At 38.3% G+C, this 25,239-nt stretch overlaps 1 protein-coding gene across 1 annotated transcript in view; it reads right to left on the bottom strand.

The window, feature by feature from the left end:
- Nucleotides 1-25,239, bottom strand: part of PTPRE (protein tyrosine phosphatase receptor type E) — a 129,818-nt gene that overhangs the window by 72,527 nt on the left and 32,052 nt on the right. The window contains exon 2 of the mRNA XM_063132810.1: nucleotides 23,847-23,869. Coding sequence (XP_062988880.1) covers nucleotides 23,847-23,866 — 20 coding nt within the window. The 5' untranslated portion in view covers nucleotides 23,867-23,869. The remainder of the gene's footprint in view (nucleotides 1-23,846; nucleotides 23,870-25,239) is intronic.

Genomic DNA, 25,239 nt, shown 5'->3' with positions numbered 1-25,239 from the left:
CCTTATGATGACTGCATAGATTTGAACAAAGTAAACTAGCTGCATAGTGAAGAAAAACCAGGACAACAGGCTTCAGTTCAAAGCTAACTGAAATAAACAATGACCTCAAAAAGGGTCAGAGAGAAGCTAGCCTGGGAATGTTTCAAAGTTTTGATGACACAGGAAAGCTGGATGAACTCTGAAGTTCTTTTTATAAAAACAAAAATGTAATTCTGTTGTTGAATAACCACAATGTGGCATTTCCACAGCACTCTCTGTAAATTATTGTATTGCAACCTATGAACAAAGTTTCATACTCTCTTTCCCACACAGAAATTGCTCGCTCTTCCCTTTTAAAAGTAAACTGCTCTCATCATAGTTATTATGCTATGCAATTAACTATTGTGTTATGCAATCCCATGAAGGTGTTGTAGCTCAGTCGTAGAGCACATGTTTTGCATGCAAAGGTCCCAAGTTCAATCCTTACCTGCCTGAAACCTTGGAAATCCATTGTCTCTCAGTGTCAACAATACAGGCTAGAAGAACCAATGGTTTGACTCAGTATAAGGTAGCTTCCTATGTTCCTAAGTCCCACTGAATCCAATGGAGCTTACTCCCATGTAACTAGCCAGTCTTAGACAAGTATATAGCCAAACAACAAATAATTCAAGTGTTGTTGCCATTTTGTTGTTTGCCAAATACAGTTTTCATAATGGCCATTTGTGGAAGTCTTCAGATGGCTTTTTCTATTATTATTATTTATTTTTATTATTTATTTAAAGCATTTTTATAGCGCCGCCTCACCATTTCTGGCATCGAGGTGCTTTACAATAACATATAAAACCCTCACCCTCAAACCATTAAACCGCCCAGAGAGCCCTGGCTATGGGAGAAGTATATAAGTTTAATAAATAAATTAATTAATTAAAAGCCCTCAACCCTAATTTAAACCACCCCCTCCCCAAACTCTTGTGAAAATAAAAATGCCTTACAAAGACGTTTGAAGCAATTGAGAGTGGGAGCCTGTCTAATCTCCAGGGGCATATTATTCCATAACCGGGGGCCAGCCACTGAAAAAGCCCTGGCCCCCGCACATTCCAATTTGTAGCGGGGGACCATCAGAGCACCCTGCTCCTGAGAGCGAGTCTGCCAATGGTGAGACACAAGAGAAAGGTGAGTGCTCAGGTATCCAGGACCCAAGCAATGCAGGGCTTTATACATGGTCAACAAGACCTTGTAGCGCACCCTAGCAGCCACCAGCAGCCAATGGAGCTCTTGAAGCACCAAAGTGATAGAAGACCACTTTGGGAGCCGCTTGACCAACCTGGCTGCTGCATTTTGTACAGCCTGTAGGCGTTGAATTTGCTTCAAGGGAAGCCCTGTATACAACAGGTTGCAATAGTCCAGTCTGGAAAGAACCAGGGCCTGGACTGCGGTGGTAAGATCAGCCTCTGACAGAAAGGGGCGAACTTGGCGGAGCACATGTAGTTGATAAAAGCAACTCCGAACCACGGCCCCCACCTGTGATGACATAGTTAGGGACTGGTCAAGAATAACACCCAGGTCCCGTGCCTCAGTCACAATCCTTGGTCGGATTCCTGAAATAGGCAGATCTACGAGCTCCTGCCTGAAATCTGCCAGCTGCTGACCTCGGCCAATCACCATCAGCTCAGTCTATTAATAATAGTTAATAACTTAATAGTTATTAATAGTTATTATTAATATTAGTTATTAAGTATGCTCACTCCGTTTCAATGAAATGCATTTTCAGCAAAACAATCACTACATCTCTGAATAGAGATAACATATCACTGCATGCTCTGGATATCTTTTTAGCAATATTCCATGTTATACAGTAAGAGTTTTATTATTATTATTATTATTATTATTATTATTTATATAGCACCATTAATGTACATGGTGCTGTACAGAGTAAAACAATAAATAGCAAGACCCTGCCGCATAGGCTTACATTCTAATAAAAATCATAATAAAGCAATAAGGAGGGTAAGAGAATGCACCAAACAGGCAGTATAAAAGTCAGAACAATTCAAGTTTTAAAAGCTTTAGGAAAAAGAAAAGTTTTTAGCTGAGCTTTAAAAGCTGTGATTGAACTTGTAGTTCTCAAATGTTCTGGAAGAGCGTTCCAGGCGTAAGGGGCAGCCGAAGAGAATGGATGAAGCCGAGCAAGGGAAGTGGAGACCCTTGGGCAGGTGAGAAACATGACATCAGAGGAGCGAAGAGCACGAGCGGGGCAATAGTGTGAGATGAGAGAGGAAAGATAGGAAGGAGCTAGACAGTGAAAAGCTTTGTAGGTCAACAGGAGAAGTTTATATTGGATTCTGAAGTGAATTGGAAGCCAATGAAGAGATTTCAGAAGTGGAGTAACATGGTCAGAGTGGCGAGCCAAGAAGATGATCTTAGCAGCAGAGTGGTGAACAGAAACCAATGGACTGATGTGAGAAGAAGGAAGGCCAGTGAGAAGAAGGTTGCAGTAGTCCAGCCGAGAAATAACCAATGCATGAACAAGAGTCTTGGCAGAAGAGACAGACAAAAATGATCGAATCCTGGCAATATTATACAGGAAAAAACGACAGGATTTAGCTACTGCCTCAATATGAGGAATAAAGGAGAGCAAGGAATCAAATATAAAGCCAAGACTACGAGCTTACTTGACTGGAGTAATTGTAACATTATTGACAGTAAGAGAGAATGAGAGATGAGGAGAAGGTTTAGGAGGAAAAACAAGCAATTCAGTCTTTGCCATATTAAGTTTCAAACGACGATGAAACAACCAAGCTGAGATATCTGAAAGACATGCCGAGATACGATCGTGAACATCTGGAGAAAGATCCGGAGATGAAAGATATAATTGTGTATCATTGGCATACAGATGATATTGGAAGCCATGAGATTGAATAAGATTACCCAAGGGCAACATGTATAAAGAAAACAACAACAGGCCAAGCACCGAGCCTTGCGGAACCCCTACTGAAAGGGGAAAAGAAGAAGACGAGCTGCTGTTAGCCAACACGCTGAAAGAGCAACCCGCTAGATAGGAGACAAACCAGTTATAGACAGAGCCACAAAATCCGAGGTCATGAAGGGAATCTAAAAGAAGATCGTGATCAACCGTGTCAAAGGCTGCAGTTAGATCAAGGAGAATAAGAACGGAATGAAGGCCTTTAGACTTGGCAATAAGAAGATCATTGGTAATCTTAGTAAGGGCTGTTTCAGTGGGATGCAAAGGACGGAATCCAGATTGAAAAGGATCCAGAGCAGAGTTACTAGAAAGAAAATCAAGACAACAAGAGTAGACCACACGCTCCAGGATCTTTGAAACAAAAGGCAACAAAGAGACAGGTCGATAGTTAGACAGAGATAGCATATCAAGTGTAGGTTTCTTGAGAATCGGAGAGACTGTAGCGTGTTTAAAAGCAGAAGGAAATGAACCAGAGGACAAAGAAGAATTTTACAATTGTACTGCTTAAACATAATGATTTTAAAACCTTTGACTAAATAATAGTGTACAATATAATCTGCTAGAATTTCTGTAAAGTATTTTAGCTCATAAATATGAAAGCCATATATCTGTTTTCTGATGAATTTGACCTACAATTAGATAATTTAAATGTTTTTGCCATGTCTTCTAAGAGGGATTTATACATACAGTACACTCATCTTTCTACAATTACAGATATATCAAATTCCAATACATTCTTCCATTACTACTCAGAAATGCCCAAAGCACTATTCTACTTACCAGTAGATAAGGAATAGTGTATTAACGCATGCATGTAACCTCTTAACATAGGGGAGAATTGTTCTTCAAAAAAATCTATGCTACCCACAAACACATATACAATTGGCATGATCACCGGTATCCTTATTCCACCACTTCTGTGCTCTATTTTACATGAATGTTCATATGTCAGCATCTCTAGTTCCCATTCGGCCATGGAAACCCACTGGGTGACTTTGGGCCAGTCACATACTCTCAGCCCAACCTACCTCACAGGGCTGTTGTTGTGAGGATAACATGGAGAGGAGGATTATATACGCTCCCTTGGGTTCCTTGGAGGAAAAAAGCCGGGATATAAATGTAATCAATCAATCAATCAATCCATAGGAAGACAATTAATAAAATATAATAGATTCCTGATCCAATGTTTTCCCTATATAATAGACTCCTGTAATAAGAACAGTAATCAGTACTCTAATCCTGGATGTTTTGTCATTTGAATTCATTCATTTCATTTCATTAGGAATACCCAGTTTACTAAATGTATTCTTGCACAAAAGTGTTGTGTGACCTAGTCATATGTGATCATCCAGGCTCAGTAAAGAGTTGTTAATCTTAGTAAATCTCCTTTTATGCTTTATTTTGAAGTAGATTTCAAGATCAAAACAGTCAAAATATAGCTCTTCTCTAATTCTGTATACAGACACATTAACATTATAAGAAATAAAACTGGAAACCTCAGTATATACAAACCAAGCCATCAGGATACAAATACTGTATCAAAACTCAAATGACATTGAGTTGTTTATTTTCAAGGACTGGTAACCTGGGGTGGGTGCCATGAAAGTTGCCTTTGGCATTCCTCTGCATAAAATTTAGCAGTTTGTATACGAAATGAAACATGTAGAGCCTTGCAACAAAGATAGAGATCTTTAACAAGTGAAGCCCTCAGAAACCACACAATATAACAATATTTTCGTAAATTTGGGACAGTTGGATAGGAGTAAATTAACAGAGCCAGAAATACTGCTGGAGACTCTCTTAATAGTCCTGGTAAAGTGCCTTTGGCTCCAATTTTAGATAAAGTTAAGAATGGGACAGCAGCGCACCAGGATGAAATTCATGAAACCCTCCCCCACCCCAAGATTAAAAAATAAATAAATCTCCTTTGGCCGTGCGGATTTCAGGAAGCTCTGTGTGTGTGTGTGTGTGTGTGTGTGTGTGTGTGTGTGTGTGTGTGTGTGAGAGAGAGAGAGAGAGAGAGAGAGAGAGAGAGAGAGAGAGAGAGAGAGAGAGAGAGAGAGAGAGAGAGATTTAATCCTCCCCTCCTGGTGCATGATGGTTTCCTCCCAGTGCTATTTTTCCTCTAGAGTAAAAAAAAAAGGTGTCAGCGATATGCTATGCAATTAATATAGCATATAGTTTGACCCTCAGAATATGCACAGGAATATATGGGAAGAGGCTGTCCTACATATATAGTGTTTCTTGTTTAAACTGTCTAATTTCTGTTGGGAAGTGCCTGTTTGGAACACTGCTTATGGATATACTCTGTCATTAACTGAAACCAGGATTCAGTTTCTTGGACAATTACTAAGCATCTTGCAATAAAGGATGAGGGCTTAGGATGATATACAGTTGTGTGAAAAAGAAAGTATACCCTCTTGGAATTGTATGATTTTACATATCAGGACATAATAACAATCATATGTTCCTTAGCAGGTCTAAAACTTAGGTAAATACAACCTCAGATGAACAACAACACATGACATATTACACCGTGTCATGATTTATTTAACAGAAATAAAGCCAAAATGGAGAAGCCATGTGTGAAAAAGTAAGTACACCTTATGATTCAATAGCTTGTAGAACCATCTTTAGCAGCAATAACTTGAAATAATCGTTTTCTGTATGACTTTATCTCTCTCTCACATCATGTGGAGGAATTTTGGGCCACTCTTCTTTACAACGTTGCTTCAGTTCATTGAGGTTTGAGGGCATTTGTTTACGCACAGCTCTCTTAAGGTCCCGCCCAGTCTAGACTTTGACTGGGCCATTGCAACACCTTTATTCTTTTCTTTTTCAGCCATTCTGTTGTAGATTTGCTGGTGTGCTTGGGATCGTTGTCCTGTTGCATGACCCAATTTCGGCCAAGCTTTAGCTGTCGGACAGATGGCCTCACATATGACTCTAGAATACTTTGGTATACAGAGGAGTTAATGGTCGACTTACTGACTGCAAGGTTCCCAGGTCCTGTGGCTGCAAAACAAGCCCAAATCATCATCCCTCCACCACCGTGCTTGACAGTTGGTATGAGGTGTTTGTGCTGATATGCTGTGTTTGGTTTTCGCCAAACGTGGTGCTGTGCATTATGGCCAAACATCTCCACTTTGGTCTCGTCTGTCCAAAGGACATTGTTCCAGAAGTCTTGTGGTTTGTTCAGATGTAACTTTGCAAACCTAAGCCGCGCTGCCACGTTCTTTTTAGAGAGAAGAAGCTTTCTCCTGGCAATCTTCCAAACAAACCATACTTGTTCAGTCTTTTTCTAATTGTACTGTCATGAACTTTAACATTTAACATGCTCACTGAGGCCTGTGGAGTCTGAGATGTAACTCTTGGGGTTTTTGCAATTTCTCTGAGCATTGCACGGTCTGACCTTGGGGTGATTTTGCTGGGATGTCCTCTCCCGGGAAGATTGGCAACAGTCTTGAATGTTTTCCACTTTTGAATCATCTTTCTCACTGTAGAATGATGGACTTTAAATTGTTTGGAAATGGCCTTATAACCCTTCCCAGATTGATGGGCAGCAGCAATTGCTTCTCTGTGATCATTGCTGATGCCTTTCCTCCTTGGCATTGTGTTAACACACACCTGGATGCTCCAGACCAGCAAACTGAAAAAACTTTGGCTTTTATAGAGGTGGTCATACTTGCTGATGATCAATTAATCACGGGCATTTGATTAGCAGCACCTGTCTGCTACTTAGCATCTTAATTCCTATGGAAGCAGTAAGGGTGTACTTACTTTTTCACACATGGCTTCTCCATTTTGGCTTTATTTCTGTTAAATAAATCATGACACGGTGTAATATGTCATGTGTTGTTGTTCATCTGAGGTTGTATTTACCTAATTTTTAGACCTGCTAAGGAACAGATGATAGTTACTATGTCCTGATATGTAAAATCATACAATTCCAAGAGGGTGTACTTTCTTTTTCACACGACTGTATCTACAGATATAGGGGCAGAAGAGCTAGCCTTTTTGTGGGTTTGTTATTGTGGGAGATATTCTTGGAGTTCTGTCAGGATGAAGAAGAGGATTCAGAGCTACACTAGTGTCATGGTCCAAGATCCCAAATCTTTGTCATTAGAGGATCCCAATCCCTTGTTCTCAGAAGAAGAGGCTGTTGAGTTAATGGTTCAGGGAGAAAACTCAGTTGCAGAATGGGATGAAGAGGCTTCCACCTCCTCAGGACCCATTTCCCCAGGAAAACTGCAGGGCACTCCCATCTGCATTCACAGGACTCCAGTCATAGCCCCTAGCCACCACCACATTATTCAGCCTGAGGCTGCTATACAACAGACCAGAACCCAGACCAGAACAGAGAAATAGCCTTAGTTAGTTAGAGATGGGTCTAAGAAGCATAAAGGAAGCCAAACCCTGCTTAAGGGTCAGACATGATGTGCTGCTTGTTGAAGCAACATACAAATAAGTTGCCTGGCTTCCAATCCTGACTCAGAGCACTCTGTGTTTCTGTCCTAGTCCCATTCCTGCCTCCCTGGTAAACCTGACTTCTCAAGACCTTGAGGAAAACCAAATCCGTAGAAGACACCCTATAATAGAGGTTTCACGAGCACCTAGTGCTAAGCCCCAGTGTTCCCAGCAGGGACAGCCTTGTAGGACAGATTCAGAAGCTTGGCAGGCTCGATTAGACCTGTGGGGCAGAGATTGCTCATCCCTGATCTAACTCAACTAATAATATTGATTTGGGTTATTTCTCTGATAAAAGTTTTTTTAAACATGGATATGGGTTTTGATTTCCTTGTTAATTCATGAAGCCACAAATACGTTTTTAGAGCTGTTTATGCACGGGTCAATAAAATGCTCATGTCTTCCGTAGTTCTGAACAGTGTCACTCACAAATAATGCTGAGCTCTGCTAAAGGTAAAATGGAAGCTGACATTCAGCAAGGGCATAGTATACACTCGAAAACACAGACACCTTCCAGCTTCTCCCACCTCACCCTCAAGACATATTCGTATAAATATAGTCTCCTAGAAATATTTTCCCCTCTTAGAACTTGCACATCTATTCTTTTTGACCTCGTGCATAAAGGCTACATCATGCCACATTCTCAGTCAAGTGACATAAAAGAAGCTAGGATATAATTCTGGGAGAGGGGACAAAGTTTCCTATCTTTAATCTATGCAATTAAATGCATTATACACAGAATGATGAAGGAACCGAAAATGCAATTAAATGCAACAAAACCAATAAAAGCATGAATACCCATCTCTCATTTTCTCCTATTGGGAGAGTGAAACATATTTATAATATTTATTGCTGATGCTAGGCAGAAGCTTTTGTTTAATGTAACAAATAGTCAAGACTTTCAACTGTGCTGTCCAGGGTCTATATCAAGTTATGCAGACACTTTGAAAGAGAATTAAACATTAATATTACTCATCACTTCCACTTAAGCAAAATACTGCTTTATAAATGAGGGAAATTAATGATTAAAACTACGCAAATAAATATTCCCATTGTGATAAGAAACTCCACTGAAAAGATTATGGTTGGTATAAAAACCTTGAAGACTGCATTAGGGAATAACAACTGCATTATCCTACATTTCAAAAATGTAAACGTATTCTGAAAGACTCCAGAAGCTAACATCTAGAGGCAAAATCTAGAAATCTGGATTTTGCCTTCAAAAAGGTACATTTTGAATGACTCTGAAATGCTCACTGAGAAAGTATACTAAAAAGCTTGAAGAGACTATGTATGGCTTTTCCCCAGAGAGACAGCTTCAGCTAATGGGTGATATAAAAATGCAATAATTTGGCCACAAGATCTGGCCACAATTCAAGTCACTCACATATCTGCTAAAATCTATGGCCAGAATATTCCCACTGGCATCAAAAATCAGAGGGCTAAGGGAAGAGACAGTGTCACTGGGGAAAACAGAGTAGTATGTTTCCAGTAGAGAATCCCACAAATATGTGTGAGATCCATGCCCTCTTGTAAATTTTGGATGACATAGACCAATGACTTGGATTTTGAAGGAAGCTTAACCTTTCCTTTTCCAGATAGAAGAAGGGGAAACATAGTCTCTAACATGTACAGATTTACTTTAGAACTTTCCTGATTTACCTAGGACAGTCATAATTTTCAATCTTCCTGTTTTTAAAGTAGCATCTACAAATCCTTTTTTTCTACTACACATGCCTGTGTAATCTAAATTTCTTTATAGTGATTCCAAAAGCAATAACAAAACAAAGAACAAAAACAGGTTCTTGATGATACGAGCAAAGAGACTGGTATTCAGCATATCCCTGAAAATGCAAAGTGCTATCATACTTCCCCCACCCCAATTCTCTTCCCAGAACACACTCTAAGCATCAAATTGAGGTATCCAGGAACCAACCATACTTTAGTCATGTATAATTTCTAATCCAGGAAAAAATATTGCACAGAGTCAAGTAGCAGGCTTAATTCTGGTCATGTACACATTTAATTTTGGTCAGGGTTAAAACATGTTTCAGAAATGCCAATTGAGGAACCCAATATAGTAATCCTTCTCAGTACTTTGGTTGCTGAGAATGCAACTGAGACCCTGAATGGTAAAGACGTTCATGACGACTGGGTTCAGCCGACACGTTAATATTTATTTATTTATTTATTTATTACACTTAGCCAGAGCTCTCTGGGCGGTTTACAGAAATTCTAAAATTGAGATAAAAACAAGTATAAAAAATTTAGAATTTTAAAACACAGAACATACACACATAAAGCATTAAAACCCATTAAAAAAAACCTAAACATGTGGGTGATTAAGATGTGCTGCCATATTGCCTGGGCAAAGAGAAAAGTCTTAACCTGGCGCCGGAAAGATAGCAAGTCATCATTTAACCCATGATGACTTAAATAAAACACAATGGTTTATTTAACCTATAATGGTTTCGTGTGTCATCTGTGGGCTCTTTTCCCACCCATGTTTTCACCAAATAAGCCACCTTTTGAACGCACAGTCTGCAGTAAGGATTATTTTACATAGATTATGGAGATTGCCTACAGAGCCACTCAGCAAGAGCAGCCAAAAACACTGCTGCTGCTCTGCTCCTGTCAAGCGATCTCTGAGCAAACTTATTTTCCTGCCACACTCAGTATGATTCCAAATAAATTCCCCATGTGGTTCACTAATGTTGTTATATCTGGATAAATCCTCTCTTTCCTATTTAAATGCAAAGTCCTGCATTTAACCAGTAGTGCATACCATAAAGAGGAACTTGTATATTTCATTCCATTTCTGCAAACTTCCAAGCCCCCTTTTGTTGCACGAGGGTAAAGAAAGGACCCAGTAAAGGTTTGAAAACCCGCAAAGGAACCTGGGGTAACTGCCTGGCCAGGTGGGAGGACTGTAGGGAGAGAAGGGGCGAGAGGTATAGCTTAATTGTCAAGTCATCTGGTGGGACACAGTAGGCTATTTGCAAAACAAACTACAGTGCATAGCTTATAAGCCACCATGGGTTAACGTGATGTGTGAACAGGCTCGATCACTTCCCATTTTTTAATACGGTGCAAGTAAGTGCTATCTTTTCTAATTAGAAGGCCAACCCCAAATTTGGCTTCTCTAATTTCCCAGGAAGGACCAACCAACATTCTGCATCAATAAATGTACAGGTGGAATTCAAGCAAAGAGTGCCAGAGTACCTCTTCAACACCATTGTTAGCTGATAGTTTGTAAGTATACTCCAATAATTTAATCTGTAACATACATCTAATATTAAAAACGTATATAGCCTAAGTGTACTCACACTTAATCACCCAAGCTATGTACTTCTGTTGGGATTCCAAATTATGATCCAAAATAATTGGTAAAATGTCCTGACATGCTCCTTATGGAACTGGACAAAAGATTTCATTTTTAATAACCTCTGCGGCCTTGGAAAGATAAAATGCAAAAAAATTCCCTGCAGGCATTCAGAGAGAGAAAAAAGAATATAATTTGAAGTAATGTTTAAGACTTGACAATGAGATGGAAAATTATGTACTTATTTTAAGGGAGAGATTAAATTTAGGAAATTAACTTTGAATAAACCTTATGAATGGCATGAGATTTAATCCCACTATCTTTTGGCACACATATTAGACCAAGACTCCATGCACCAAGGTGAAGCAACCTGCTTCAAGCAACACAAAGAGAGCAAGATACAATAAGACAAGAAATAGTGTCTGAGTGGTTTGAAGCAAAGGGTGTGTGTGTGTGTGTGTGTTTAAAAGTACTGGTACTGGGCAGGGTGTGGGAGGGACCCCACTTTTACTCCACTTTAGGCAGCAAGGAGTCTTAGGCTTCTACTGCAAATTCCCACAAGTAAAGATAAAATTGAGGTGATCAATTTTAACAGTAGGAGTGGTTTTGAACTAATGTTCCTCCACTCCCAGAAGTTAACCATCAGCAGAAAAGGGGGGGGCATGATTTTCAGTGATTCCTCGTCCCCCCTGCAGCTCCCCAAGCCATTCCACAAAATTGCCCAAGCTTCTACAACAGATTTGGTAGTAAAAGGGGAAAGGGAATAATTGAAAGATCACCCCCTCTCTTGTGACAGATGCCTTCCATCAGCAGAGGAACACTTGTTTGATACTACCCAACGTCATGAGCTCAAATTTTCCTAAACTGAATTCATTGACAACTTCTCTATAAATACTTAGTATATTAGGATTCTTGAAAAATTATTCTAGTCTTCAACACAGGGCATTACTGCCTCCAGGCACCAATCCATCACCTGCATTGGCTTCACCTGATTCAGATGACAAGGAATAATAGAGCTTGGTGTCATCAGCATACTTTACATACCTCATCCCCGGAAGACCTCTCAGAGGCTTCACAGAGATGTTAAACAGCATGAATAGGGACATGCATCCTAAGCACACATAGTAGCAATGTTTAACCAGCACATTTGTCTTTAATAAGAACCAATAGATCCAATGGATCAGCCCAATGTATAGCCTCAACAATATATGCACTGCAATTCTGTACATGTCTATTCAGAAATAAGCGCTACTGAATTCAATGTGGCTTACTTCTAGGTAAGTGTGTATTGCAGCTTTATTTGCCTATCCTTTGTACTCTGTAAGGCCTTGTATAAGAACAAACTGATACCATATTATCCTTCTATACTAGAAGGGAGACAGGCAGATCTCAAGGGAGAGAAAGAAAAACTGAGCTGCAAGAATTCTCCTTCACCCACACATATAGTATGTGGTTTGTTCATGTGAATCCATGTCATGTGAATCCAGACCTGTGGCTTGTCGCTACCCCAAATCACAAGTTACTTCTCTGGCTTGTCAGAGAGAAGCCAGAAGTTCAGGATTATACCACTCTAAACCAGGCAGGGGACCTCTTCAACCCTCCCCCACAAATGCACCACACTCCTGCTGCCATTATGCCACTGAATTCGGTAGTGGGGGGAAATTATATTGATAATTGTTGGTGGCAAACCACTACAGAAATGGGAAAAGAACAAATTTAGCTTGTTCTAAATATTTTAATTAATTAGTTGTTGTGTTGTATGTTTTCATCATCATTAAGAACTGGAAAATTCAGAGTCCCTCTATTTACCTTTATATACAGCTATTCAAAAAGAATAATTGAATGAATAAAAAAATATTTTCTATCTGCAATTTTAATCTTTTTGTTATACACTACAATTATTATTTTGAATATACTTCTACACTTCATTTACATTCTTTTGAAAGAGTGTCTTCATTCCCTTTAGTTAATTGTAACAGAAACACTGCCTGCAACACTTTTTTTCCCGAACAGCTGTCTCTCTAAACAGTGATGCCTTAATAAATATCTCAGAATGATTTGTGTTGAGCAAGGCTAGACCTGTATAATACATTTAAACAGATTTAAACGGAAAATAATAATTGGAAGAACTAAAGGATCCCCTTAAGTTGGTGTAGTATATATGGTTCACATTATCACCATTTTATGTTTATTATTCATCAATATGTGATTTTATAAAGTTATATGCAAGAAGCTTATTGAATGAAATTTGAGCCATAAAAAAGAAAAAAGGGCAAAGAAAGACAAAGGTAACACATTAATATGGTAGACTATAATGGAACGCACGTTAATTTTGTTTACAATTCTAAACGCTCAAAATTAAGTTCCACTTAAATCAATGGGAATTCCAAATAAACATATTTAGAACTGGGGTGTTAGGAAGTAATAGAAGCAATAGAAGCAAGATACAGACAAGGCAAGATCTTCAATGATGAACAGGCAACAAAGCATAGAAATTTTGGGACAACATTTAAAGTATAAGGAACAGCCTAGGAAAATAAGGCAGAGTCTGAAACAGACAGTGAAGACTGAAATTTGTGAGGCTAAGCTCTTTGTAAGATCTATAATAAGTGGAAAAAGTCCCAATGATTGCAATAGTTTTATACGAAACTACCATCCACTGAATTTTCTTCAAGAATGTTGTTTTGCTAATCCTGTTTGCAGTTTCTGTCATTAAATGCTTATAAGACACAGCCCTGACTTTACTCTTTTCAAAAGTCATCTACGCCCATTGGAATTACTTTACAAAAGTAGAAAATAACACACTTGTATTTTCCTATTAGAATGTTTTACGCAAATACAGACATGGTTCAGCTATATGTGAAGATCTACACCAAGGAAATATGGGTGTTAGCAATTCCAAATCGTTTTTTATTCATGAGAAATATTGCAATAATGAAATGTAATAATGTTGATGTGACATTATTCTAAATGAACCATAATACATGGTTTTATCAGAATTTGAGTTTCATTGTATTTTTAAACAATACAATTATTTTCAGCGACTGTCATAGTGATAATGTACAACTTCCACTTCACACTAATACTGAAAATGTAAATCAAATCATTTGTTTTACTTGGTGAAACTTGCAGAGCAAATCAGATACAAAATTTTAATATAAAGCCTCATTAAGGAACTATACACTTTTCAGTCTTATCAGGAATGCAAGATAAAATTATTACGTCTGAACTAATAAATGTATTGTGTCAAGTCTTAAATTACACATCCTAAATGCCAAAAGCTATAATTCAAAATACAAGATAGTTTAACCACCTCTTTCACCTATCACCTAACAGTTGCTAAAGTTAATTAGCAATTGAGCTATTATCTTGCTGTATATGATAAAATATGGCTAAAGACGCTTGAAAGAACATTTCTATTTAAGTATGAAATTTAACTAGATTCTCTTAGAGTTCAGTTTCTAGCCACATGAAACTTCTACCTGATAAAGCTAACATTTAGGGGTTGTGGGGGAATCCTACTCATTATAAACAAAATATTGATATATGGGCAAGTGTAGCACTATTTTAGCTCTAATACAAGCTTCCAAGGAAATGGGACATTAAAAATATCTTACAATTTTGCTTCATACTCAAGCCAGTCCTGAGGCATATCAGGTGGAGATTTTGTTTTCAGAAAAATAGACACTAGCTGCAATATCCAAAGTTTTAGAACTCAACATTCGCTTCTAAGTTCAAAGATGTCAAATGAAGTCAGGATTAATATCCCAAATCAACCTGACCAGCTATTATTTAATTACAAGCAATATTGTCAAAATGTTCCATGAAGCCCAGAATGCTATTGTGTATGTGGAAGCTTATCTTTTAAATGTGGTCATTAGTTAATAGCTGCAGAAGTTGTCTGTTTACCCCCTAACTCTGAACCAAACAGGGAGAAGCCTGGCAGCATAGCAAAATGTAAACCATCAACTACTTAGTATAGAGTCTTGAAGACTGTAGAAAACAAGCAGTCATCATAGCTGAGTTGAAAGTTCTCTACAGAGAAAATTCAGCTTGAAGCAGGAAAGGTGGGGTAAGTGGGTAAATCTTTGCCAATAGGAACAGAAGAATCCACATGATTGGGAACATTGCTTTATCAGGGTTTCAGATAATGCAGGGTGGAACTACTTGTGCTGAAGTGAATGCAAGTAAAAACTTCCTTCAGTCTTTTGCCTGAACACAAGAAGGTGTGGGACTGAGAGGGCCAGGCTAGCACACAAAGTACCCCATGCCCCTTACATGCATTGATTCAGGCATAAGGCATAACACCTGAACAGGGCTGAAATACTTTGTAATACCTCCCTTAAACTCCCTCATGTTGTTTGATTGTAGATCACCACCACACATTTTGTCAGTGGCAGCCACCAGTTAATTTGCTCCAACAGACACAGTGACCAATTGTTTACCTAGTTCTTGAAGGTCTAGTTTTCACCATGCTTGTTGTAAGGTAATAACTACCTTTTAGGTTGAGATTGCTATTTCCATCATTTGACCAGGACATTAGTTCAGAATTCTAGATACCTAAAAGGAATCAGGAGGAAGAAATGAAGCAGAACCAGCTCTGATTGTTTCCAGTCCTCATGCTTAGCAGGACTGGTACAAAGATGGTGAGTACTACTGATACACCTCAATTTTAGTTCATTATTTTTAACTTATTGAAGATTTTCTATGTGATGTTTTGTTTGTAGCTTTATGCTGGTGATACCTTCTTTGCTAGGCAATAACAACTAGTCTATTAAAAGTGATGGATGCCAAATATCCTCAAAATTGCTAAAACAAACTGTGCCACATCTTTCTGACATGACGAAAAAAAATTAGAGGTCAAAAAGCTTAGGTGAAAGTGGCAGAAATAGCACTTAAAGTGAAATCCGAAGGTGTCAGTGTGTTGAGAATATTAAATAAGCATGATCAGGTAGACATATAGAGCTTTTCTTATCTTGCTGTTTAAATTTGCAAGAACATCACAAGATGGTGCCTTAATACTGTGAATAACATCCTGAATTATTTAGAAACAGTGTGATGTGTAGAGAAGATAATGTGGTATGTGTTCACACTGCACAACAAGTATATGAAGGGGGGAAAGGGTTTCTGATAAATTGATAGAATTTACTAGGCTGAAAATTTTAACAGTGCAGGACTAGCAATAACCTACTTAGGGTCAAGAATGTATGATCTATTGAAAAACAACTTATTTAGAAAATCTAGAACACAGCTGAGAGCTAGCATTCTCTCACTGACCTTATCTGAAGATTCCATGCAAAGTGTCAGGAAAAGTATTTATTGAAATCTCTGACCTATTAGTATGGGAGAAAAACACTCTACATCTGATAATATTTCTTTTCAGATGGAAGAAATTGCTGTGGTCATAGCCGAATGGCAGAGGGTATGATGTCCATGTTCAGCTAAACATGGTGGGCAACTTTCAGTAAAAAATACTGCTGGAAATACAGTCAGTGGAATTTGTGGTACTCTAAATTGGAGCATGAGTGTCCTTAAGGCTATGACACAGACAGGCTGCACACCTGCCAGCCTCCCCCACACTATTCCACAGTTCACTGCCTGGCTATGGTGACTACTGTATCACTTAAAAAAGTGGAAATACACCACCAAAAAAAGAGGACAAAGATCTGCATATGTAAATTCATATGTATAGGTGCACATGTAAAAATAATAACTATTATTTAAATAGAAATACAACACATGTCACCCTAGTGTAGAAAAGTTACTAGTTCACTGTCACTAGCCTGCTCAGTCTGCTATCCAGATGTGAAGTACTGTTGGGCAATTTCAAGGCCCCTGCTCTCCCATATTACAATTTTCATTTTTATTTTAAACCAGAATTGGACTGGATAGCTCACCATACATAACTGTCTTCTATCAGCTCTCCAACATATTAGACTCTCTTGTAAAGTATGATATTTATTTATTTATTTACTACATTTTTATACCGCCCAATAGCTGAAGCTCTCTGGGCGGTTCACAAAAATTAAAACCACTAAGAACATAAAATATCCAACAATCCAAAAACCCAAATACAAAATACAATATAAAGAACACAACCACACAGCAGAAACTGATATAGGATTAAAATACAGAATCAAAACAGCAAAGTTTAAATTTAGGTGTTAAAATACTGAGAAAACCAAAAGGTCTTCAGCTGGCGACGAAAAGAATACAGTGTAGGCGCCAGGCGGACCTCTCTGGTTCAGTAGAGAAAGGATGGCAGTCCCTCATATTTGTAACATGAAGTATCTCAGGTAACAGGGCTGCAAAGGTCTCTCCCTGAGATTCCAGAGAGCAAGCAGTAACAGCTGCCAATACTGGGCTAGGTATAAAGCTAGTGGTCTCTCTCTAAATAAGGCAACTCCCTATATTTACGTTAACTGCATAGAAGGATGTAAAAACAACTTATCCATTAGGAATGTCTGGTTACCAAAACAAATGCATTTCATGGATTGCTTCCATCAGGTCCAAGTCAGAGAGAAATAACTCGTGTCCAGCATAATTCATTATGTGCATCCTTCCTAAAAAAATTATCAGTCCTGTCAATTCTGATCGTGTAGATGCCTATTAGTGGGAGGTTCACATACTCTTTCACCTTCCCTCTTCCACTTACCTATCTAACAACGTTAATCACGTGTTTGTCACAGTGTAACACTTCTGACATGCAACAGCAGGTGCACAACCTTCAGCTATGTGCAATTTATTTATTTATTTATTTATTTATTACATTTCTATACCGCCCAATAGCCGAAGCTCTCTGGGCGGTTCACAAAAATATACTCTAAATCAGGACCAAAATCTGTATATAAACATGAAGTAATAAACTTTGTGCTTAAGTTGAACACAATTCGTTTAACGTTATTCCTTCCTGTCCCATTCTGAGTTTTTACCCACGTCTAAAGAGCTATGAATTACATGGACTATTCCTACTCCTTCCACATGTAAAGTAAAAAAAATAACTTTGTTTTTTTAAAAAGTAGCAGCCTCCTTCATAGCACCTTCAATGTAAGAATTTACACATTAAATCTCTTTAGAAAAATTATATATATACACACACATATTTATGAGTTACCAGCCGCTAACAATTGTGCTCAGTATCCCAAAAGCATGTATAACAATTTAAGATATAGTTTTTATTGAATAACATTACTTGCATTATTATGACACCTGTTATTTCCAAAATCTTAGGCTTACCCTTAATGCAGCAATTCAGACAGAAGGATCTATTCATTCTTTTTTTCCTAAAAAGCAATTACTTAACACTGAAAATGTTCTCTTGTCCAATTATGGCTGCAATTTTATGCACATTAATTTGAAAGCAAGCTGCTTTGATCTCAGTGAAACTTACCTCTAAGTAAGCATGTACAGGATCAGATTGTATGCAATATTAAATGGAACATATTTATTTTTATTTATTGATCACCTTTCCATTATTTATCACCTCTCCAAGCTTCATATGTTAATTTTTTGCAGTTATTTAATATCTATAAAATGCTATCTTAGAAAACAAAATACTATAATTACTAAATATATTTAAAACTAACAAAAAGTATGAATTAATTACATTCTATTACATTCAAGACATTCTTCCTTACATGACACACTTCATTAAATCGAACAAACTAATATATGCATTTACCTCTTTTTCATTCAGAGCAGGTCTACTGAACAACAAGTATAACAGCCTGGGATCCATTTTGCTTATTAACTGGAAGTAACTATCAGCAAATCCTCCTTTCAGGAAATCCTGGCCTGAATGCAATGCAGTTCCTTTTAACAGACAATGCATTGGTTTCCCCACCCTCCTCCTCTCCATTCCTCCCCTGCCCACTCATGTGCTTCTAAATGGAAACCTTGACTTCTAAATGCTATATTAGTAGTTTTGCCATGTGATAAATGGTCAAAAAGCTCAAGAGTCACAGGATTGTGTGGGGCTGCTCCATTTAATAGTGTAAAGATTTCCTCCTGTTACAGGAACAGGAAACATTCATTCTGATCAATGATTAAGAAATTACTAGCTTTCAAACCCACTCCTTAGATAATCTTTTCCGTGCAGCTGCAAGTATCCTGCATTTCCTATTCTAAAAAAAGCATAAAGAGAAAACTTGAAAAGAAAGAACCTGATAGAAATAAAACTTTCAGGTTTTAATCTGTCAGAGAGAGAAACCCAGATCTACAACCTTCTCTATATGAGGACACTGCTGTACAGTATTCCTTACTTTTGACATTCTAATCCATCAGTCCTATCTTCCAACAAAGGTATAGTCTCCTTACTGACAGAGTAAATTGCTATTCAGTACTGCAACTCTATCATGGAATTATCTTGCAGGGCTGTAATTCTCTATGTATTCAGCATCTGAGCAGAATTTTCATAGAAAAGTAATACTGTTCCAGCAGCCTCTAGAATGATGTAGGGTTGCACCAAATCCTCAAGTGTGATTTTTTTTCTTTATTTATTTTGTGAGATTTTCAATCCATCTTTCAGTGTGCACTGCCTCCACAAGATGGTTTACAAAAATTTAACACACCACTGCAAACAACATTAAACTATCCCCATCCACTAATTCATATAAAGCAGCAAATAAATAAATAAATAAAAAGCAGAGCACATTAAAATTAACCAAACACAAACATATCTTTAGGGTCCTCTTAAAGATCAGAAATTATGGGGCCGTTCATATTTCCCTAGGAAGGAAATTCCAGAGCTGCAGAGCCACCACTAAGAGGGCCCCGTATCTATCACTTTACAATTAAATAATTCTTACTAGTAAGAGCTGAGAGACCAGGGACTCTTGTGCAGATCTTAAGCCTCAGGCAATCTCAACCAGGAACCCATAAGCAGGACACGAGTGCAACAGCACTTTCCCACCCATGTTCCCCAGCAATTGGTGTACATACATAAGCTTACTGCCTCTGCTACTGGAGGTAGGACACAGCTATCAGGACTAGTAGCCATTGATAGCCTTTTCCTCCAGGAATTTATCTAACCGCGTTTTAAAGCCATCCAAACTGATGGCCATCACCACATCTTGTGGTAGTGAATTCCATAGCTGAACTATGTGCTGTGTGAATGTTTACTTCCTTTTATCTGTCCTGAATCTCCCACCAATCAACTTCATGAGATGTCCCTGGGCTCCAGTACTTCGAGGGAGAAAAAAATTCTTCCTCTCCACATTCTCTACACCAAGCATAATTTTGTACACCTCTATCATGTCTCCCCTTAGCCTCCTTTCAGCTGTTATGCCCTTCCTTCATATAGAGATGTTCCAGCCCTTGATAATTTTAGTTGCCCTTTTCTGCACTTCTTCCAGCTCTACAGTATGGCCAGAACTGTAAGCATTAAAGAGTCCCAGGAGAAATCAAGTTAGCAGCAGGGGGAGAGATAGAGAGATAAAGGTGGTGTATTGTGCTGCACGGTTTGCTTAGAACAGCGGTGGGCAACTTGTGTCATTCCAAATGTTTTGGCCTACAACTCGCATCATCAGTCACATTGACTATGCTGGCTAGGGCCGAGGGGAGTTGTAGGCCAAAACATCTGGAAGGCCACAAGTTGCTCAGCTCTGGCTTAGAGCGTGAGGTGGGGGAGTCTGAAGAAGTATCAGCCAGCCATAAAGTTGGCAGGCCAGCTGCATCCCATTCCCTAAGATTTCAAGGCCAAACCTGAAACGTGGGAGGTGGGACCCTTGTGCCGTAACAAGGGGTTGGGCCGTTCAGTAACCATTGTGTGTGAGGGAGCGACACACAAATAATGTGGGCTTCCTGTACGCAATTAAATACATGGGAAGAATTATGTTTAACTATTTATTTTTTTTACAATAATGAACAAACTGGGTGTGAAGTGACAGAACATTTACACATGCTTAAAATTTATACTTGGAATTTGAAATGCATGATTTAAGCAACTGTTGTTGCAACTTTATATATCTGAAAACTGGACAAAGGTCAAATTATAACTGCATGTAACATAAAGCTCTGCTTTTAACTAAGGAAACTAGCACAGAGTTCCTGTTTTCTGTCCATATATTTCTGAAGTGAAAAAACACACACCCTTTTTATGTATTGCATTATTTAGTGGGATTGCAATCACAGCACTAATAACTTGTGCAAGAAATGTAGGTCTGATGTGTTTTAGTAATTGCTCCTGTTTCTGGTCCAGAGGAAGACCCAGTTTTCTCATCTCTGGCAGGGATTTCTGAATTAGATTGAGCTCTTTAAAAAATATCTTCTACATTAACCTCAATGTCCAGAATCTTGGCAACTTTACAGACATGTTCAAGGCCTAGCTGTTCTGACTCAAGATCAAAGGCTGTGGAGTTGTGTCGGTGTTTTGAAAGTCATACCATTTCTGAATGTATGTTATTATCTGGTTGTACATTTTGACTGTATCTGTTTTGAAGCATACACATCAAAAATCAGGTAGCTGTTTTAAACTTGAGAACAATTTTGCTCCAAACAACAACAACAACAAAATCCTTTGTCCCTATGGTCAATTAGTTTCTCCCCCGAGTTGCATAACAATGTGGGCAACTATTGACTGGCAGCATTTTTCTTCTTCAGAATAATAAAAGAGTCACAGAAAATGTTCATGAAACAATGCACAAAATAGAGGTGGCACTCTGGGACTAAAATTAGAGAAATGGTGTCAATTGTCATCTCATCTGCCTGATCACTAAGAAACTGCCATATGGTGTCACTGGTCTCTGCTTCCCCCAGCTTCAGGAAATGAGAATTAATGGCAGCCCAGGAGAGAAAGAGCTGTTAATAGTAGGGGAGAGGGATACTCACCCAGTATTTCCATGGCTAAAAAGTGTTTGTAAGTTCATGATAAGCTCTTCAAAGCATTCCTTGAATTTCTCATTTTTAAGGTGCTCCAGGAGAATTCAGCACAAATATTATGAAGAAGAGTCCCCACATTGTACTTGATCTTTAAATGACTATATTGTGTAGCACATGGCAATAACAGTTGGCCCTGACAAGAGAACTCTTGTGTGTTTTCAGTATCTGAAATTCTTTGCCTCATAATTTACAGCAACAATGTCTGCTGTATAACAACAATGTTTTGGATAGATAACCCAAGATCATTTAAAGTTCGAAGAAGGCTGTCACCGACGGCAAAAGAAGTCTCTGATGGTAACTCCAAAAAGTCCAGCCTATGGGTGGGATGCAGGGGAGACTGTAAAATGTTCCTGTAAAACATTTACTGGAGGGGGTTCATGCTACCCCCTCCAGGGAGTACATCTTTTTGTAAACCGCCCAGAGAGAAGTTTACAAAAAGTTTTTGTAAACTGCCCAGAGAGCTTCAGCTATGGGGCAGTATATAAATTTAATAAATAAAATAAATAAATCTCCCATAGTCAATTTCACTCCCCTCCCCACTCTTCCTTCCTATCTCTCCTAGTATTTCCTCCCCCTCCAGCTTTTTATTATTTTGTACTTGAAAAATTAGGGTTCAAGAAGACCCTAATCAAGGTATAGTCAGCCTTTGGTCCCCCACATCATCACCTTCTTGTGCCTTTAATAGATTGTACTTTGAAAATCAGGGTATTTAGTGACCCATAATGTTTAAGAAACAGCCCCTACAATTCTAGTATTCCTTCCAAAAATGTAATCACAGGTGACAAAAGAAAAGTCTCTCCCTCCCCCCCCCCCCCCCGCTATATTCTCTTTGCCCTGAAATAAGTAGCACTGGAGAGAGTAAAGCCTGAAATGTAAATCTTTCCTTCTTCCTCCCCACCAACTCAGGCAGTTTATCTGTGACTCCATGGATCCCTATTGACTTCCCAATTAGATCCCTCACATGTCTATTCAGGCTTCTGTGCTTATCTGCAGCAGCCTCTCCTTCCTCTCCCATGCTGCTCCATCTTAGTTCTGGGTAAATTAAATATTTGCTGATTTAATGTAAATGCTGCCTATGTGTGTAATCTCTCTATGTTTGTAATAAACTATATTCAGTTATTCTAATCTCTAGCGCTGATCCCATTGCTTATTTCCCAGTAGCATAGTTTTAGGTCTATTGCTTTTCCAGTTTAGGCATTCCGATTCCCACTGCTGCACACTCTGACTCTAGGACAAGATTGAGTCACCTGGTGCCCTCTACAATTCCTATAATCCCTGACCACTAGCCAAACTATTTGGGACTTATGGCAATTATAGTCCAAAACATCTGAAAGACAGGTTGCCTACCCTTGCTCTATTGACACAAATTTCTCCTCTACATGTAAACGTTACACACGTGGATGAGGATACATAATAACAAGCTAGGAAGATGTGCTCTCAAAATTTCCCTTTTACCCAATTCTATTGCTATTTTGAATTATGACCTTTTTTTAATCTTACCCTTAGGACTAAAGGGATCTACCCTTAACATTGGGATATCTGGGTTCTAGTCTACACTTGGACATGGAGCTCCCTGGGAGACTTTGGGCTGGTCACTGACTCTCAGCCTATAACCTACCTCACAGGGTTGTTGTGAGGATAAAATGGAGAAGAGGAGGGCTATGTGAGTTGCCTTGGGTTTCTCGCAAAAGTAAAAAAGGCAGGATAAAAATGTAATAAAATAAAATAATAACAATAAAATAAAATAATTTTAAATACATAAATAAAATGCTGTGAATATAATTATATTGAAAGCAGTTCTGCTGATGTGTTTCTAGCATAGTTCTTTTTAAGCTATCTTTTGTAACAGTAGACCAGTGTAAGAAGCAATTGCCATCAGTACCATTATCTGACCCTATACTCCCTAATGGGCTTCAAATGCCTGTAGATACTGAACACCTTATTTTCAAGATTTCAGGTTAAGGGAACAACTACATATTAAAACTATATTATGAGCACTCACATCTGAACCAAAAGCTAAACTGCAAAATATATTTTAATGAAAGGTACCTCCACACATGCTGACCTATAAAACATAAATATAGGTTGACTGCTATATATAAATATGGCTTCAAGCTGTTAACCTCATATAACAATCTGAGGTTTCTTGAAAAAGAAAATTACACTTGAAGATGCTGGTGGTTAATAGTTAATTATTAAATTATGTAGTGTACTCACCTTCTAGAATAAGATGCCATAGGCTGCAAAGAAAAAGAGAAGATTTTAAAACGCTGTTGCCTTTTCCATTTTAAAATGCTCTTTGTTGCTTTAAATTGATTATACATATCTATGCCGTTTTACATACACATTTTTATCTCAGTTGTAATCCCTTATATCCTACTTGTTTTCCTCCAAGGAACCTAAGGTAATGTACATAATCCTCTTCCTGTGAGGTAGGTTTGGCTGAGAGTCTGTGACTGGCCCAAAGTCACCCAGTGAGCTTCCATGGTAAGTGGGGACTAGAACCTGGACCTCCCGAGTCCCAGTCCAACATTCTAACCACTACACCACATTGTTGTGTATATTCTTTTCTTACTAGTATATCAGAAACACCCACATAAATAAGGTCACCTCATTGCAGAATTTGAACTAGTAAAAAGCAATTATTAACCAACAGACTTTATATATAAAGAACAGCAACTGAAATTGACAAAAGCCCTGTTCAAGTAGGAATGAACACATGATGGGGGAAGCAAATTGGGATCACATACACTGGCTTCATTCCCAACCTCCACACACTCACAGTATAATTTGTTCAGGAACCTCTGCACATCAGCTTCCCACAAATAAATGTTGTCGGGAAACGTGGTGCGTATGGATCACTGGTAGGATTTTTCACGAACATCTTGAAAGAACATGAAAAGTAGCTTGGACTAAGTGACAGTATGGTCTGGCTAGATCCAAATTTTAGTGAACCACCCAGAGAGCTTTGGCTATTGGGCGGTATAAAAATGTAATAAATAAATAAAATAAATAAATAAACACCACTGCAACTAGTTCTGTGTTCCTAAGAAAGGTTTTGAATTGTGTTTTTCAAACTGAAGTTCCATACAGCAAACCTGTTTTGAAACTGAAGAGAATATCAAACACAATTGGTGTCTTATCATGGAAAGGGCTAATATTTAAAGAGAGGGGGAAACCCAATACTTCCTCTAGACAAGCTTAAAATTTTGGATGTTGGTCTATGGTTCCTATTCCATTAGGGGCAACCATGATGTTTGCTGGAACCATGATTTGTTTGTGAAATGTAGGATAACCTTTCATCTACACTTCTCTTTAACCAATAGATATATAAACACCACTAGAAATAAATATACCAGTAAAAATGTGAGGTGCAAATTGAATAGGCAACTGGCTGTGTTCAAAATATGCAACTATATTTCTACAACAAGATTATACATATATGTTAGCTACTTATTTCTTCCCAAGATCCCTACTACATATAGGATAGCAAGGAGAAATACTTATGTGAACTGAGCTATTCACAGATGTATCTCACAGGGGCCAGCAGTCATTTCCATAAACAAGGTTTTCTATATCTCAGAATGTCCGTTCATAAAGAATAAGCCTT

This window comes from Elgaria multicarinata, chromosome 8 (genome assembly GCF_023053635.1).
Source record: "Elgaria multicarinata webbii isolate HBS135686 ecotype San Diego chromosome 8, rElgMul1.1.pri, whole genome shotgun sequence".
Classification (NCBI taxonomy): Eukaryota; Metazoa; Chordata; class Lepidosauria; order Squamata; family Anguidae; genus Elgaria; species Elgaria multicarinata.
This window is presented reverse-complemented; position numbering and strand designations above follow the sequence as displayed.